The sequence below is a fragment of the Cicer arietinum genome, chromosome 5, assembly GCF_000331145.2.
Source record: "Cicer arietinum cultivar CDC Frontier isolate Library 1 chromosome 5, Cicar.CDCFrontier_v2.0, whole genome shotgun sequence".
Classification (NCBI taxonomy): Eukaryota; Viridiplantae; Streptophyta; class Magnoliopsida; order Fabales; family Fabaceae; genus Cicer; species Cicer arietinum.
This window is the reverse complement of record NC_021164.2, coordinates 74,136,705-74,151,667: the sequence shown is the minus strand read 5'-3', so window position 1 is coordinate 74,151,667 and position 14,963 is coordinate 74,136,705. Positions and strand designations below refer to the sequence as shown.

The 14,963-nt window shown below is 33.8% G+C and overlaps 3 protein-coding genes across 3 annotated transcripts in view; 2 read left to right on the top strand and 1 right to left on the bottom strand.

Annotated features, from left to right (window-relative positions):
- Positions 1 to 4,280, top strand: part of LOC101510060 (chaperone protein ClpB4, mitochondrial) — an 8,564-nt gene extending 4,284 nt beyond the window's left edge. Inside the window, exons 6-10 of the mRNA XM_004501319.4 lie at positions 138 to 288; positions 744 to 1,052; positions 1,295 to 1,560; positions 1,657 to 2,586; positions 3,557 to 4,280. Coding sequence (XP_004501376.1) covers positions 138 to 288; positions 744 to 1,052; positions 1,295 to 1,560; positions 1,657 to 2,586; positions 3,557 to 3,865 — 1,965 coding nt within the window. The 3' untranslated portion in view covers positions 3,866 to 4,280. The remainder of the gene's footprint in view (positions 1 to 137; positions 289 to 743; positions 1,053 to 1,294; positions 1,561 to 1,656; positions 2,587 to 3,556) is intronic.
- A 1,903-nt stretch (positions 4,281 to 6,183) lies between these two features.
- Positions 6,184 to 8,324, top strand: LOC101510388 (U-box domain-containing protein 39-like). The gene is made up of 2 exons (XM_004501320.4): positions 6,184 to 6,910; positions 7,126 to 8,324. The coding sequence occupies exons 1-2, from the start codon at positions 6,342 to 6,344 to the stop codon at positions 8,072 to 8,074; spliced, it is 1,518 nt and encodes a 505-aa protein (XP_004501377.1). The 5' UTR covers positions 6,184 to 6,341; the 3' UTR covers positions 8,075 to 8,324.
- A 1,587-nt stretch (positions 8,325 to 9,911) lies between these two features.
- LOC101510716 (stromal cell-derived factor 2-like protein) lies at positions 9,912 to 14,341 on the bottom strand. The gene is made up of 6 exons (XM_004501321.4): positions 13,930 to 14,341; positions 13,653 to 13,799; positions 13,154 to 13,294; positions 10,885 to 10,934; positions 10,667 to 10,796; positions 9,912 to 10,319 (listed from the first exon to the last, which is right to left on the bottom strand). The coding sequence occupies exons 1-6, from the start codon at positions 14,032 to 14,034 to the stop codon at positions 10,227 to 10,229; spliced, it is 666 nt and encodes a 221-aa protein (XP_004501378.1). The 5' UTR covers positions 14,035 to 14,341; the 3' UTR covers positions 9,912 to 10,226.
- Between the last annotated feature and the right edge of the window lie 622 nt (positions 14,342 to 14,963).

Here is a 14,963-nt window from a genome sequence, read left to right as displayed (position 1 = left end):
CTTCCTAATTTTCAACGTGCAGAGTCTAAGTATGGATTTGACCCACTATGTGTCTAAAGTAGGCAGCCTTGCTAGGGATGTAGTATTTTTGTTTAAATTGGCATTGAACTATTGCTTTTATTCTTGATGCTTTGTAGTTGATCTCCCTTGATATGGGTTCATTGCTTGCTGGGGCCAAGTTTCGTGGAGATTTTGAAGAAAGGTTGAAAGCTGTACTGAAGGAAGTCACAGCATCAAATGGGCAAATAATTTTGTTTATTGACGAAATACACACTGTTGTAGGTGCAGGTTGGTATCTTGTTTTTGTTCTCAAGCCTTACAAGTTATAATCTCAATATTGAGAATAATGCGCACCTTTTATTCGTTAGACACAGTATCACCATTCATATGCATTCACCTAATGGCTTATGCTTTTAGGATAGTTGGTTTGTGGTGACATGGTATTAGATTCTGATAACTTAGTGGTCTAGACTCTCCCTTTTTTCTAATTTTTCTAATACAATAGTTGAGTTTTAGACTTGTAGTACAAGATAGGTAAACTTATGTGTTGTCCTCAGGATATTGTGTGACTGTGTGTTAGAGATGTAATATAAAACGTGTGCCTTCAACTAACAGCTTTAACCAGATTGGAGTGACATTCTGATTCATTAATAATCGTCCACCCTAGTTTTGTTCCAGCTCTGCAATGCAACCAATTAGTAATGTGATGATGTTTTTGGTCATTTGGTTTGGTTCACTAATAGGGGCTACAAGTGGTGCAATGGATGCTGGTAATTTGTTGAAGCCGATGCTTGGAAGAGGCGAACTTCGATGTATAGGAGCAACTACATTAAATGAATATAGAAAATATATTGAGAAGGATCCTGCACTTGAGCGTAGATTTCAACAAGTATTTTGCTGTCAACCATCTGTCGAAGATACAATATCCATTCTTCGTGGGTTGCGTGAGCGCTATGAATTGCATCATGGAGTCAAAATATCAGATAGTGCACTTGTGTCAGCCGCAGTTCTTGCAGATCGATACATCACGGAACGCTTCCTACCTGACAAAGGTAGATTTTGTCTCTAGCACTTTTATGACAAGAGTTGACTCATTATAGCAGTTTATTTTGGTTCTCACTTTACTAATTTGGATGCTTTTAATCCTACTAAAACAGAATAAAAAATTTATACTGAAAAGAAAAAAACTCTCTTCTCTCCCCCCTCTCAAAAGTAGTCACTTGTTGCCATCAGCTTGGAAATTTTTCTGGTTGATTTGTTGATTCTGATACTTAATTAAATTTCTTCCTTTTAGCTATTGATCTTGTCGATGAAGCTGCTGCAAAGCTGAAGATGGAGATCACCTCTAAGCCTACGGAATTGGATGAGATAGATAGAGCGGTCTTGAAACTGGAGATGGAAAAACTCTCTTTGAAAAATGATACTGACAAGGCTTCTAAAGAAAGATTAAGTAAGCTTGAAAATGATTTGAGTTTACTCAAACAGAAGCAAAAAGAATTGGCAGAACAATGGGACAGTGAAAAAGGTTTAATGACTCGGATAAGATCAATCAAAGAAGAGGTAATATTTGGTTTTTGTGTTGCCATTATCATAAATCCCTTTCCCCGTCCCCACCCCCATGAGTTTATGTATCTCACATGTTTTAAGCATGTTTAGATTGATAGAGTCAACCTAGAGATGGAAGCGGCTGAGCGTGATTATGACCTGAACCGTGCTGCTGAGCTTAAATATGGAACTTTGATGTCCCTTCAACGCCAATTAGAAGAAGCCGAAAAGAATCTAGTTGACTTTCAAAAGTCTGGACAATCATTTCTTCGAGAAGAGGTCAGTGACCTCGATATTACTGAGATTGTAAGCAAATGGACTGGTATACCACTATCAAACCTCCAGCAAACAGAGAGAGAAAAGTTAGTTTTGCTGGAACAGGTTCTTCATAAGAGGGTGATTGGTCAGGATATTGCTGTAAAATCTGTGGCCGATGCAATTCGCCGTTCGAGGGCTGGATTGTCCGACCCAAATAGGCCAATTGCAAGCTTTATGTTCATGGGTCCGACTGGTGTTGGCAAAACTGAGCTTGGCAAGGCTTTGGCCAGTTACTTGTTTAACACAGAAAATGCTCTTGTTAGAATCGACATGAGTGAGTACATGGAGAAACATGCTGTTTCACGTTTAGTTGGGGCTCCACCTGGTTATGTAGGTTACGAAGAAGGTGGTCAGCTAACTGAAGTAGTCCGCAGAAGACCCTACTCTGTGGTACTGTTTGATGAAATAGAGAAAGCACATCATGATGTCTTCAATATCTTGTTACAATTGTTGGATGATGGAAGGATTACTGATTCTCAAGGAAGGACTGTTAGCTTCACAAATTGTGTTGTGATTATGACTTCAAACATAGGCTCCCATTACATACTTGAAACTCTTCGAAGTACACAAGATGACAAAGTTGCAGTTTATGATCAGATGAAAAGGCAAGTTGTTGAGTTGGCTAGGCAAACATTCCGCCCAGAGTTCATGAACCGCATTGACGAGTATATTGTTTTCCAGCCTTTGGATTCCAATGAGATCGGCAAAATAGTGGAGCTTCAGGTAATTAATGTGCTCATATTACCGTTATCAACCTCATTTTCTTATTCCTTTCCTTTCTTTGGTATCCATGAATTTTTTCTAGTAACTTTTATTAAATGAACAAATGTTGGTTTTGTTCTAATGGTTTTGTTTGTGTTTTTTTTTTTTATCAGAGTAGGAAATGTGGAGAGGAATAGTTGGTTTTAGTGTTTTATATATATTGTAAATGAATATTCCACATGTCCTACTCTAGAAGAACAGCACAAACAACACCATTAGAACAACATCTATATTTTGTCATTTTAATAACTGTATGTGTAGAAACTAGTATAGGATATTGATAAAGGATGGAAAAAAGAGACAGTATCTTGTTTGTTGTGATGTGGTACAGATTACAGAATGCTAACAAGTAGTCCTCTGTATATTGATATACTAAACTACTGATACTTAATAAATAAGGAGACAAATAACTTATTAGAGACAAGATAAAATCTGTTAGGTTCCTGTGATTGGAACCTAGGGAAATGTAGCATAAAGACATAAAAATAGAAAACAATAAGAAAGCAAGAAGAAAGAATCCGACTTGTTGATGCTGACTTAAAATGTTAACTTTGCTTTACTGAGTATTGTTACTTAAACATTGCTTTCTCTTGAAATTGTTCTTGATAGTTGAGGGTTTGGGGCAATTATTCTGTTCAAAACCAAAATGAAATAATAATTCTAAATGATACAATTGTCAGAATGAAAATCTTCTAAATAATATAGTGTATGCCTTTTTTGTTTGCTGAGTAAGTAAATGATGTAAATAACTATTATCTATGTATTGCAATTAGGGAAGCTTTATATATTGCAATTTATTTTACAATAAACTAATATTATCGAAGTTTTTTATTTTATTTTTACGATTCATTCCCAGTGTGAAATTGTTCCTTTGATTCTCTTACTAACTGCTGAAAATGCATGTTAACATATGTTTCCTTATCTGCTCCAGATGGAACGAGTGAAGGGCAGGCTCAAACAGAAGAAAATTGATCTTCATTACACACAAGAAGCTGTTAAACTTCTAAGTGTATTGGGTTTTGATCCTAATTTTGGAGCAAGACCAGTTAAAAGAGTAATTCAGCAACTGGTTGAAAATGAAATAGCCATGGGAGTTCTGAGGGGAAATTTCAGAGAAGAAGACTCAATCATTGTAGATACTGATGACACTCAATCAGGGAAGGAAGGTTCTCCCTTAAATAGACTGATTATTAAGAAACAAGACAGCCTTGTTGCGGATGCCATGGTTGCTAATGACTAATTTGACCCACTGAAGATTCACTTAGATAAAATCAGAGTTCATGTTGTTAAGAATTCGTCAGTTTGTAACTATCAACTCCTTAGTAGATTATAAACACTTGGCCCTTCCATTTTATTTATTATGGGTCTTTTTCTAGCCTTTGACCCTTTATCCTAAAGGTATCTTATGGTTCAAGATACTCGTGCCCAAGGTTTTATATAATGGCCGGTCTTTAGAAAAAGGTTATATATATAAGAGGTTATATATATAAGGATTTAGATTTTATTCTCTTCTTTTTTCCCTCGTCAGAGAGATACACAAGTAATTTTTTTGGGTGTATGTGGATTTATAAGACTTAGTTTTGTGTTGTTTATGTCTCTATCTCTCTAAATATGAGGGAGAAAATGAATGAATAAAATGAGATAATTCAAATTCATATTTATATATATAAGAATTGGAAAAGAACTGCAACTTGTTAACTGCTTTTATATCTCTTTAAATAAATGGTAGACGTATATTTGGTGTAGCCTAACACCATGGTTTTTGTAAATAATTACCATTCCAATTGGGTGGGTTTAATTGTTAAGGGAATAGGGATTGCAAAAGGCTCAGCTCACGATTTGTTTAAAAAAAGATTACTACCCAACTCAGTTTTATTGTAACATCTTATTCTACATTTTACTTTTTATATCTATAATTAAGAACTATAATAAAGGCAGCTTACTTTTTTTTTTTTTTGAATTTCTTCACTGTTTTGTAAAAGTGAAAAATAATTTTAATTGATCGTGGTGTTGGTGTGAATGTTCAATTTTTATAATTATATTTTATTTAAAATCAAAATAAAATCTGCACAAAAATTACTTTTCATAATCAACATATGTTAATGCCATCTGGACGTCAGTACTACGTTAATGTTATGTTTTCTTTAATTTTTTCACTTTCTTTTTATTAATAAGAACATGTTCTAACACGGATACAATGAGAGTGCTAGGCGAAATGGATGTAAATATGATTACATTTTATTAATATGTAAGTGATTATATTTGCTTCTATTTAATAATTCAATATGAAAGTTTTTAAAATAAAATAATACTCTAAAATAATTTATTTTGTCGGTCTTGAATATTAGAGTGAAGCAGCTAACCTCAAAAGTTTGTCACATAAATTGACGTTCATTTATGTCAAATTAAACTTTTTTCTTAAATAGATAAGGTTAAAATTTCTAAAAAAAACTTGTTTAGTTAAAAGGTAAGCTACATAATAGACCTTCTAGGTCTATTTAAATAAATATAATAATATTTTTTTATTAAATTTTAATATAAAATTTTAATTTTTTGTTATATATTCAACTTTTAATAATTTATATATATTAGTTTTTGACATATTTAAATATAATATATATAAAATTATATTTTTAAAAATATGATATTAAATATTAAAATAAAATATAATTTTATTAATATATTAATTCGTTAATGTATTTAAAAATATATTTAATATTTATTTAAAAATATTAAAATAAAATAAACTGTTAAGTTGATAACATATCATATAAGACTTTAATCAAAATCAAAAGACTTAAAAAATAAATCTAAAATAAACCGCATATTAAATTTAAATATTGAATTTTCTGACTCATATAACAAAATGTAATTCAGTCAAATCTATTTTTTCCCCTACTTGTATGGCACAATGTATGAGTATGAGTATGAGTGACATGTGTCAAACAAAAAAATGATTTTAAATTTGGAGTGTCATGTGTGCTCCCTACTCCTCCATCACATAGTACGCCCTAAAGTAAATGCAAATCGATTGTACATGACCTACTATAATTTTACTAACATGATACAGCTCCACACGAAGCTTCATACACTCACGAGTCACAACATAGCCCCACTCCCCATTTCCATTTCACGTTCCCCCAAGCAACGACTTTAACCCCCTTTTTTCCTTTCCAACCCTTTCACGCTGTTTTAATTTTGGTACTACTAACAAAACCATAAAGAACATTAAGTAAAATTATAATAAAAAAATTAATATAATTTATTTTAATTTTTAATTAAATATATCAATTTTTTATATATTATTTTAATTTTTATTTTTATTTTATTTATCAAAGTATTTATTGAATAACTAAATATAAAAAATTAAATATTTTTATATTTTTAGTACACTTACTAATATAATTTTAAGCATTGTATTAAAAGTTATGTATTTCTCTTTTATGAAAATTATACATTTCATTCTTAACGTATACTTTTAAATACAAAATTCTAAATTTATTAGCACGCCTCTTCAATTTTTGTCTATAATTGCCCAACTAACTATGAAGGCCTATTAAATTGTTTTAAAAAAAAAATTGTATAACCAAATCAGCGCTCCCTCCAAAAACTGACACACACACTTCACAATTATCATCGGGAAAGCAAATGCTCAAAAATTAATTACTTCGCTCTTTTACTCCGATGTACTTCTCTACAATGTAGCTCGTCGGAGAATGGCCAAGTGTCACCGGAGCAACGTTAATTCACTAGTTCTCGATCAACAACACCCTGCCAAGAATACCACCGCCGGCAACCTACGACTATCCGCCTCCTCGTTCCGCCGCATTATTTTCGACGCCGTAAGCTGCGGCGGCACTTCTCGGCACCGACAATGCCACCGCGACGAAGACGAAAACGACGTTAGCTCCACCGCCTCGAAGGCAAGCTTGGCACCCGATTGCCACAAAGAAAAGCGGCAAGTGCGAGAAGAGAAGTCAGAGAAGAGGCTAACGAATCTTCTGAACGTAGCGGTAAATGAAACGGAGACGGAGTCAAAGAAGAAGGAAGAGACATCGACGGAGCTGAAGCAAGTAGTAATGGAGTTGCGCGGAGATGACTCGACGAAACGGCGAATGGCGGCGGCGAGAGTAAGGTCACTGACGAAAGAAAATTCCGATGCGAGAAGCACACTCGCAATTCTCGGAGCAATTCCTCCACTCGTTGGAATGCTCGATTCAGAAGAATTTCATTCTCAGATCGATTCGCTTTACGCGTTACTCAATCTCGGAATCGGAAACGAAGCGTCAGTCTCTCTCTCTGTTTCCGAAAATGTGATTTAAACGATTTATTTTTCTAGAATCTTTGTAAATCTCTGTTATGTATAGTGAATTTTCTATTTGATCAAATCACAAATTTAGCATGTTCTCAATTTAGTGATTATACGATTTTATACATTTCTAATATTTTTTTCGTTTGATTCATAACTGTGAAATTTGGTGTTTGTGTGGCTTGTGACAGAAATAAAGCAGCGATTGTGAAAGTTGGTGCTGTTCACAAGATGGTGAAGCTCATTGAATCACCGTGTGTTGTTGCAGATTCATTTGTATCTGAAGCAATTGTTGCGAATTTCCTTGGATTGAGTGCTTTGGATTCTAACAAATCAATAGTTGGATCCTCTGGTGCAATACCTTTCCTAATTAGAACCCTAAAAAATTTAGATAATAGTAGCAAAAGTAGTTTCCAAGTTAAACAAGATGCTCTCAAGGCTCTGTACAATCTTTCAATCAATCATACCAACATTTCATTCATTTTGGAAACCGATTTGGTCTTGTTTCTGATAAACTCAATAGGAGATATGGAAGTGAGTGAGAGAATCCTTTCAATTTTGAGCAATTTGGTGTCAACTCCAGAAGGCAGAAAAGCTATTAGTGCTGTTAGGGGTTCAATCATTGTTTTGATTGATGTATTGAATTGGACAGATTCACCTGAATGCCAAGAGAGGGTTTCATACATTTTGATGATTATGGCACACAAAGCTTATGCTGATAGGCAAGCCATGATCGAGGCAGGGATAGTATCGTCATTGCTTGAATTGACGCTTTTGGGTACTGCCTTGGCGCAGAAAAGGGCATCAAGGATATTGGAATGTTTAAGGATAGACAAAGGGAAACAGGTTTCTGGGAGCTGTGGTGGTGGTGGAAACTTAGGTTCAACTGTGTCTGCACCTATTTGTGGTGCCTCTTCATCTTCTTTCGTGAAGATGGATGGAGGCGGTAAAGAGTATTTAATGGACGAACTGAACATGATGAGTGAGGAAAAGAAAGCAGTTAACCAATTAGTCCAGCAGAGTTTGCAGAACAACATGATGAAAATTGTCAAGAGGGCTAATTTGCGTCAAGATTTCGTTCATTGGGAGCGTTTTGCTTCGCTCACTTCAAGTTCGACATCAAAGAGCCTGCCATTTTGAAGAATTGTAGCTGATGAATAGGAGAGTCAAAATATGATCCATTAAGTTGATTTTTTTTTTAAACAGCCAATATTAGTATTGTGTTGGGATTGGGGATCGACCCTCAATCTCCATTAAGTTAATTAGCCTCACATCATACCTACATTGAGTTTTTGGTCTTGTAACTGTTTCACTAGCACTATTGTAATAGTAATTAATAAATTATTATGCAAGTAATTTTAGTTTTTTGATTAACAAGTAAGTTATTCTAGTTTAAGTCTATCTTTAGGTTCTTTTGTTTGTCTGACTATCTGCTAAGGGCTGATTCTGTTTCTCTGGCATGAGCATGAAACCATCAAACATTAAAGCCAATAGGCCTAAAATGGATTGTTGTACAGTGCAATGATGCCCCCTATTAGTGGTTGGCATGAAAAGTTGGAAAATCTTAATGTTGTTAAGGGTGTGGCTCACTATCATCTTCCTAAAATGTACTACTCATTGCCAATTTCTGTTGGCAGAGTAGATGTAATTTGTTAAATTTGCTGTGTGATTGTGGGCTGTTAAATCTTTAATTTTATCATGTAATTAATGCATTAATTGCCCATTATTTATTTATTTAATGCCACATATGACGTACTATACTGAATTACTAGTTTTCTATCAACAGGTCACTGATCTATATGGTAGTGCTAAATTGGATATATATGTCTGAATGGAAATATGACCTGTTAGTGGCAAACAAGAATCAATTGACAGTTGCATTTTCTTCATATGCGCACAACCACAACATTGTGTTCGTCGTGGGGTCTACAGTCATATGTTATGTTATTTTCTTCTGAGTGCTTGGTAATTTGTTGACTTTTGATGTAAATATTCTAATGCTTATGTAATTTTAGATAGAAAAAACAATTAGGTTAGATTACTTTTTCAATCATGAATAGGGGTCAAGTTTCATTTACTTTCTTTTGAATTTACTTGTTAATTTTAGCCCGAGCTTGAGGGTGTCCAAAACCATGCTGGATGGCAAGAAAGTTGAGAATTTGCATAACAAGCCAGCACACGGGTGATGACGAACATTAATAATATACTATTTTTTAGAATGAAATATATATATAAAATATATATATAGATATATATATATATATATTAACTCTTTTAATATATATATATATATATATATATAATATATTAAAAGAGTTAATTATATAGTGTACAAATAAGGTAAGTTTTGTATTGTGCATAAATTTGTTTTCATCATTAAATTAATAAGTTCAACTATAGAATTAAATAAAATACAATGAGACTTAATGATGCCATAGTGAAAAAATAAACTTATTTATAGAATAAAATTATCTATCTCACCTATGCACATTAAACAAAGTCTATAAAAATTGGTATATCTAATTTATTTATTTTATCAGATTCTTTGTTATGCTCACTATATAATCAATGCACCAAAAAACGTCAACATATCTTCAAGTTGGCATGATAGACACATCAAACTGCATATACAATGATGGGGACAGCCTAGCTAGTTACACATCAAACTGCTTATACACAATAACCACTCTAATTGTTTTGCTTTTAGTAGGGTGGTGGAATTTAATTGTTTCGCTTTCGCACCTTATGCTAACCACCAAGAGAAAAAAACAATTGGATTCCTTGGCATAAAATTTGGCACCATCATCATTGCCAAAAGAGATAATAAGCACACCATTACACACCGAATTATATAATTTGGCGTAATGCACAAGGACATATGTCGTAGATATGGGTCGTTGAATTAACTTTTGGTTAGCAAACATCTTCAAATTTCATTCGTTAATATATTTAAATGGAAAAGTTGGTAGTCATCATGTATAATTAACTAAACTTCTTAATTCACCTGAAAAATAGAGTTCCACTACTGTAAATTCATCCTTTGTAGTCCTATTTAAAAAATCACCCATTAGAACATTGCACAACAAAAATAACAGATGCAGCAAGTATTTCTTCTGGTAGAAAGGCCTGCAACCCCTTCATAAGATAGTGAACCTACGACAAAATATCTATAATTATATAGTCCTAAGAATGCTCGCGTATATTTCCCTTCAACAGATATTCTGCGTCTATTTAGAGTACTGGTGCTAGTCTCCAACTACATAATCCATGTTAATTGGACAAAATATTGACACTACTCAACTTGCTTGCTTTCAGTGACGGGAAGGTAGACACCTTCAGCTGCCAACCAGACATTGTCAGGGCGCTTTTCGCGAACACCACAAACCTAGTCAAATACAGTAAATAGCAATCAATAATAATAGTCAACTGCCAACAATTTACTTGCATAAAAAATAAATTATCGGATCACTAAAATTTATGGTATAGTATGCCATCATCATCGCCATCATATTTGTTGTTAATGGACTCTAAAAACCCAAGCAGCTAACATTCAAATGTCTAACAAATGACAACTGAAAGTATCAACTTTAGTATCCAAATTTTTCCAGCGCATTTTCTTAAAAAAATAAAAAATAAATTTCCAAGGCATATAATATTATTTGCACATCTGCAATTCAATAAAATAATTGTGACAGACAATAGAAGATTATAAGATTCAAGGCAATTTCTCACCTCCTGCTGTCCCCCAGCAATCCGACTGTATTTCTTATCATGACTATGTAGATAGCCTGAAGTGTCAATATGCTGAAGCCGAACCCTCTGATCCTGCTTCCAAGTCTTCCCACTTCCTTCTATTAAAAGCCTAACAAAAATAAAACCAATATATAGCAACTTCCATAATATAGAGATCTAGTTATTAATTAATTATTGTCCATAAATAATCAGGTTACCTCCAATAGTCCCCGGTGTCAGATTCAGATTCTCCACCAAAGCAGCTGACCTATTTTCAACTCAATTATAAACCCAGTTATCCAATGGTCAGACTGGCTCTAAAACGGGTTACATTAGTTTTAACTTTAATTCTGAGCTCATTCAAACGCAGAGGAACTTTTCAATTTTAACTTTCCTTGCATCAGTCTATGAGTGGACACAGATGCATGATGGAATAACTTATAAGTGGTGTGGTGGTTAATTGCATTTTGCATAAGTATTGATTTTTACTAGTACGACAACTAAACCTACATAGATGATAACTGATAAATTAAATGATGCCATTTATATAAATAGTATTGATTAGTTGATTTTTATACGGAAGCAACTGAGAGATACATCATAATGTTACGGCGAGAACTAAACTAGATGAACTGAAAACAAAGAAATCTAAGTGGAAAAATGTAAAGAATCTTTATAACATATGGTCTGTACTCTCTAGGTTATATAATTATAGGATTGATACCACATATAAAACACCAAATTAGCAAGAACAGGAGAAGAGATGACGGACAGATTACACAGAACAAAAGATACATAAAACTGAGTGTTGTCATTGTATAGGGGAATGAGCATATGCAATGTAAACACAAGTAACTAGAAGAGAAAGTCTCCCACAAACTCACGATGGTGGACAGACATTCAAAATTTTGGGTTTGTCGCATGGCACGATGCATGGGGAATAATGTGTACACTATATGTCTACAATAAGGCAGATGAGAATATTTGAATAATGTTTAGAAAGTTGGACCAAACTGGATAGTTCAACAGGTTGAACCAGGAGCCAGTCAGGAGGACATTTCGCCGGTTGGTTCGACCTAGGTAGTTAATCCCAGCGTTTCCCGGCGAGATCCCGCTGTCCCGGTGCGGTACAGTGCCTCACCGCGACGGCGTGTCCGCGATAGCGTGAAACAAGATCCCGACGAGATCGAGGCGAGATCCCGCTATCCCGGCGTAGTTAATCCTAACGTTTTCCAGCGAAATCCGGCTATTATTTCTTCCTTCTGTGTTTTATTGTTTCTACTTTCACCTAAAAAGAAGAAGTAGAATATGCTAATGAAGATGATGCTTATCTTTGATTCCTATGCTAGAACATGCATGTGAGTTTTAATATTTAGTTATTTTATTAGTGTGTTAAAGACTTCAATATGGATCATCTTTATTTCCTTGACTTTTGTTTGTATTTCAATGTATGTTTTGACTAAGAGTAAGACTTGTAAATTCTTAATACTAGTTATGAATGTTTCAGAGTTTGAGTCATTTGTTAATTTTGCATTAAATATAGGTTTATATAATATTATTCATGTAATTTGTTCAAAAAAATAGCAACTATCCCGCCTATCCCGGAACGCGTTATCCCGCTATCCCACTTTTGGAGTTGGCCGCGACGCACCGCTATCTGGGATTAACTACCTAGGGTTCGACCAAATTTGAACTGTAGTCTAATCGAACCGGATTGAACCGTGATTGGTTCAACCGATTTTATTTACATTTTTAATACCTTTTTTTTTCTTAGTCGTCTAATTCAACCATGGTTGAACCAGTTGAACCATAACTCTAAGCTCTCTTCAGTCCGATTTTTAAAACATTGATTCAAATATCAAAAGATGAGTGGTGAATGGTAAAAGATGGATGAGCTTCCTCGAAGCTAAGAGGAATTACACTAAATTAAGGTGAAAAAGGACCCTGTGTAGATGACGTGTAGTGCATACATCGTAGTTTAATCACTAAAACAAATCAAATAATTCTGGTAAAAACCAATCAAAAGGTTCCAATCAGATTTTGTTAAGTGAATCGTGCATGTCAACTTGTCGACAAGCAACACGCAACAATAATAAAAACACAACATATGATTGTATAATAGACCATTTATTTAACATATCTGTAGCCTTCAGTGTGCTTCTAAGGTAATAGGTTTTGAATAGATAAACATAAAGAGAGACATTAAGGTGCAAGAGGAGGTCACGCATAACACAAATTGGATCAATGAATATGATGACATACATTGCCTTGTCTTATAATCTAGCGTCTAATGAAGCAAATATAGCAAATAGCAATTTGCAACTTTAGCTTACTCAAGTGAGGGGCTGAGGGCAGAGGTGATATGGCGGTAATATGTAAGGGGAACACGTTAGAATCAGCTTACTGAAGTGAAACATTTATAGTAATCAATCATCAACAAATCCTAAAACATACATAGTAATAAAAACTTGCAAAGAAAGAACATACCTCAAGATTGCCTGATATAGGAGAAGCATGCAGATGGCTGTGTAGCCACTTTCTTGTCCTCATGTGCTGTAATCTAATGATTGTGCCACTCTTAATGGCGTCACCTTGTTTAGCAGAAGTTCCAGGTTCGGGCCTAACAATCTGCAAAACAATAATGCACATATCTGAAGTCAATAACCAAATTCCAAGATCAATACAGATCATCACCAAAAAAAAAATTAAACCAATTAACACCATGTTTGTATAAACAGTTTAATTAAGCACTTACGGCATAAGGTTTATCATGTAAGTCATTCCTATTACAAACGATAAAATAAAATAAATTTGTTTGTTTTCATATCAATAGTAAGCTGTTTCTATAAACTATCTTAGAGAGCTTGCGAAAATAAACTAAAAACAACTTATAGTCATAAGCTCTTCCAAACTGTTTCAGAAGCGTTAATGCCAGTAAGATAAAGCTCAAATCCTAAAATAAATAGGAATAAGGGGATGAAGATACCCAATAACTGTTGGAATCATCAACAGTGGGAAAACCGGTAACTGATTGTTGTCCACTTCCAGAACCGTACGGTACATCGTGAGAATGCAACCTAAATTTCGTTTTCTCGTGCATAAGCTTTATAACCGAACCATAAGTAATCTGCACCTGTACATAATAAATAAATCAAACCAGTGAGAAATTCAATTCAGCACTTAGTAGTTACATTCAATTCAATTGTAAGAACTAAGAACCCTAACCCTAACGAATGAAACTGAAAAGCTAAATAAATTGAAACCTCGACGCCTTCGGAGGAAGCCGCGGAAGCGGTGGAAGAATGAGAAACATCGGGATCGAGAGTGAGGAAGAGGAAAATGGCGAGGGCGAAGAAAGCGAGAGCCATTAGAAAGAGAAATGTTATGAACCAGTTACGTTGCCAGATCGGGATTTCGGATTCAGAATGGATCTGTGATTCTCTGTATATGATTCGGGTCGACCCGGTTTGTTGCGAAGAAGATTGTTTTCTTCGTGATAGTCCCTGCTGTTGTGAACCTGAGGAAGCCACGGTTTACGATAGATTAAAAAACAAATTAGTATTAGTGCATTTCACTTCACTCTCTGTAATAATAACAGATTCGTGCTTCGCGATTTGGTTATGGCTATGGCTTGTGGCTCAACTCGAAGCTTCTTGCACGCTAACGTAACGACTTGGCTCTATGTTTGAATTCAGTATCTAGATACACGTTCCATGACATAATTTCGACCAATTGCTAATGTACACGTGGTTATCTGTATTACGTGGAAGCTTTTCAATGGTTGGCTTTTACTTCTAACTAGAGAAATTCAATATACTTCGATTAAATCTCTATTGTTATCTTTTATTTTAATATAATAATTAAATTAGTTTTTTATAAAAAAATAAGAATAATCTTTTTGTTATTTTAAAAATTATAATAATTAAATACTATCAATTAAAAATGTCACCGAAAAAAATATTTTTATTAATTATAATAGTAAATATTAAATATTTTATGCAATAAAATATTAGTATAATAAATAATATAATTTTTTTTTATTATGAAATATATTTTTTTAAATACAAAATTTGTTAAATAGCTATATTTGAGTGTTCTATGTAAGATGAATGATCTAATCAACTAATATTTTTAAATAAATTACTAAAATATAAAATGGAGAAAACAAACAAGAAAATGTAAAGAGAGAATAAAATGACAGAGTCACACTCCACAAAGAATGATATGATCAAGGTATAATACATTTTTTTTTAATGAGATTCAAGTTTGGTTCAAATGATAATTCTAGATAGTATTT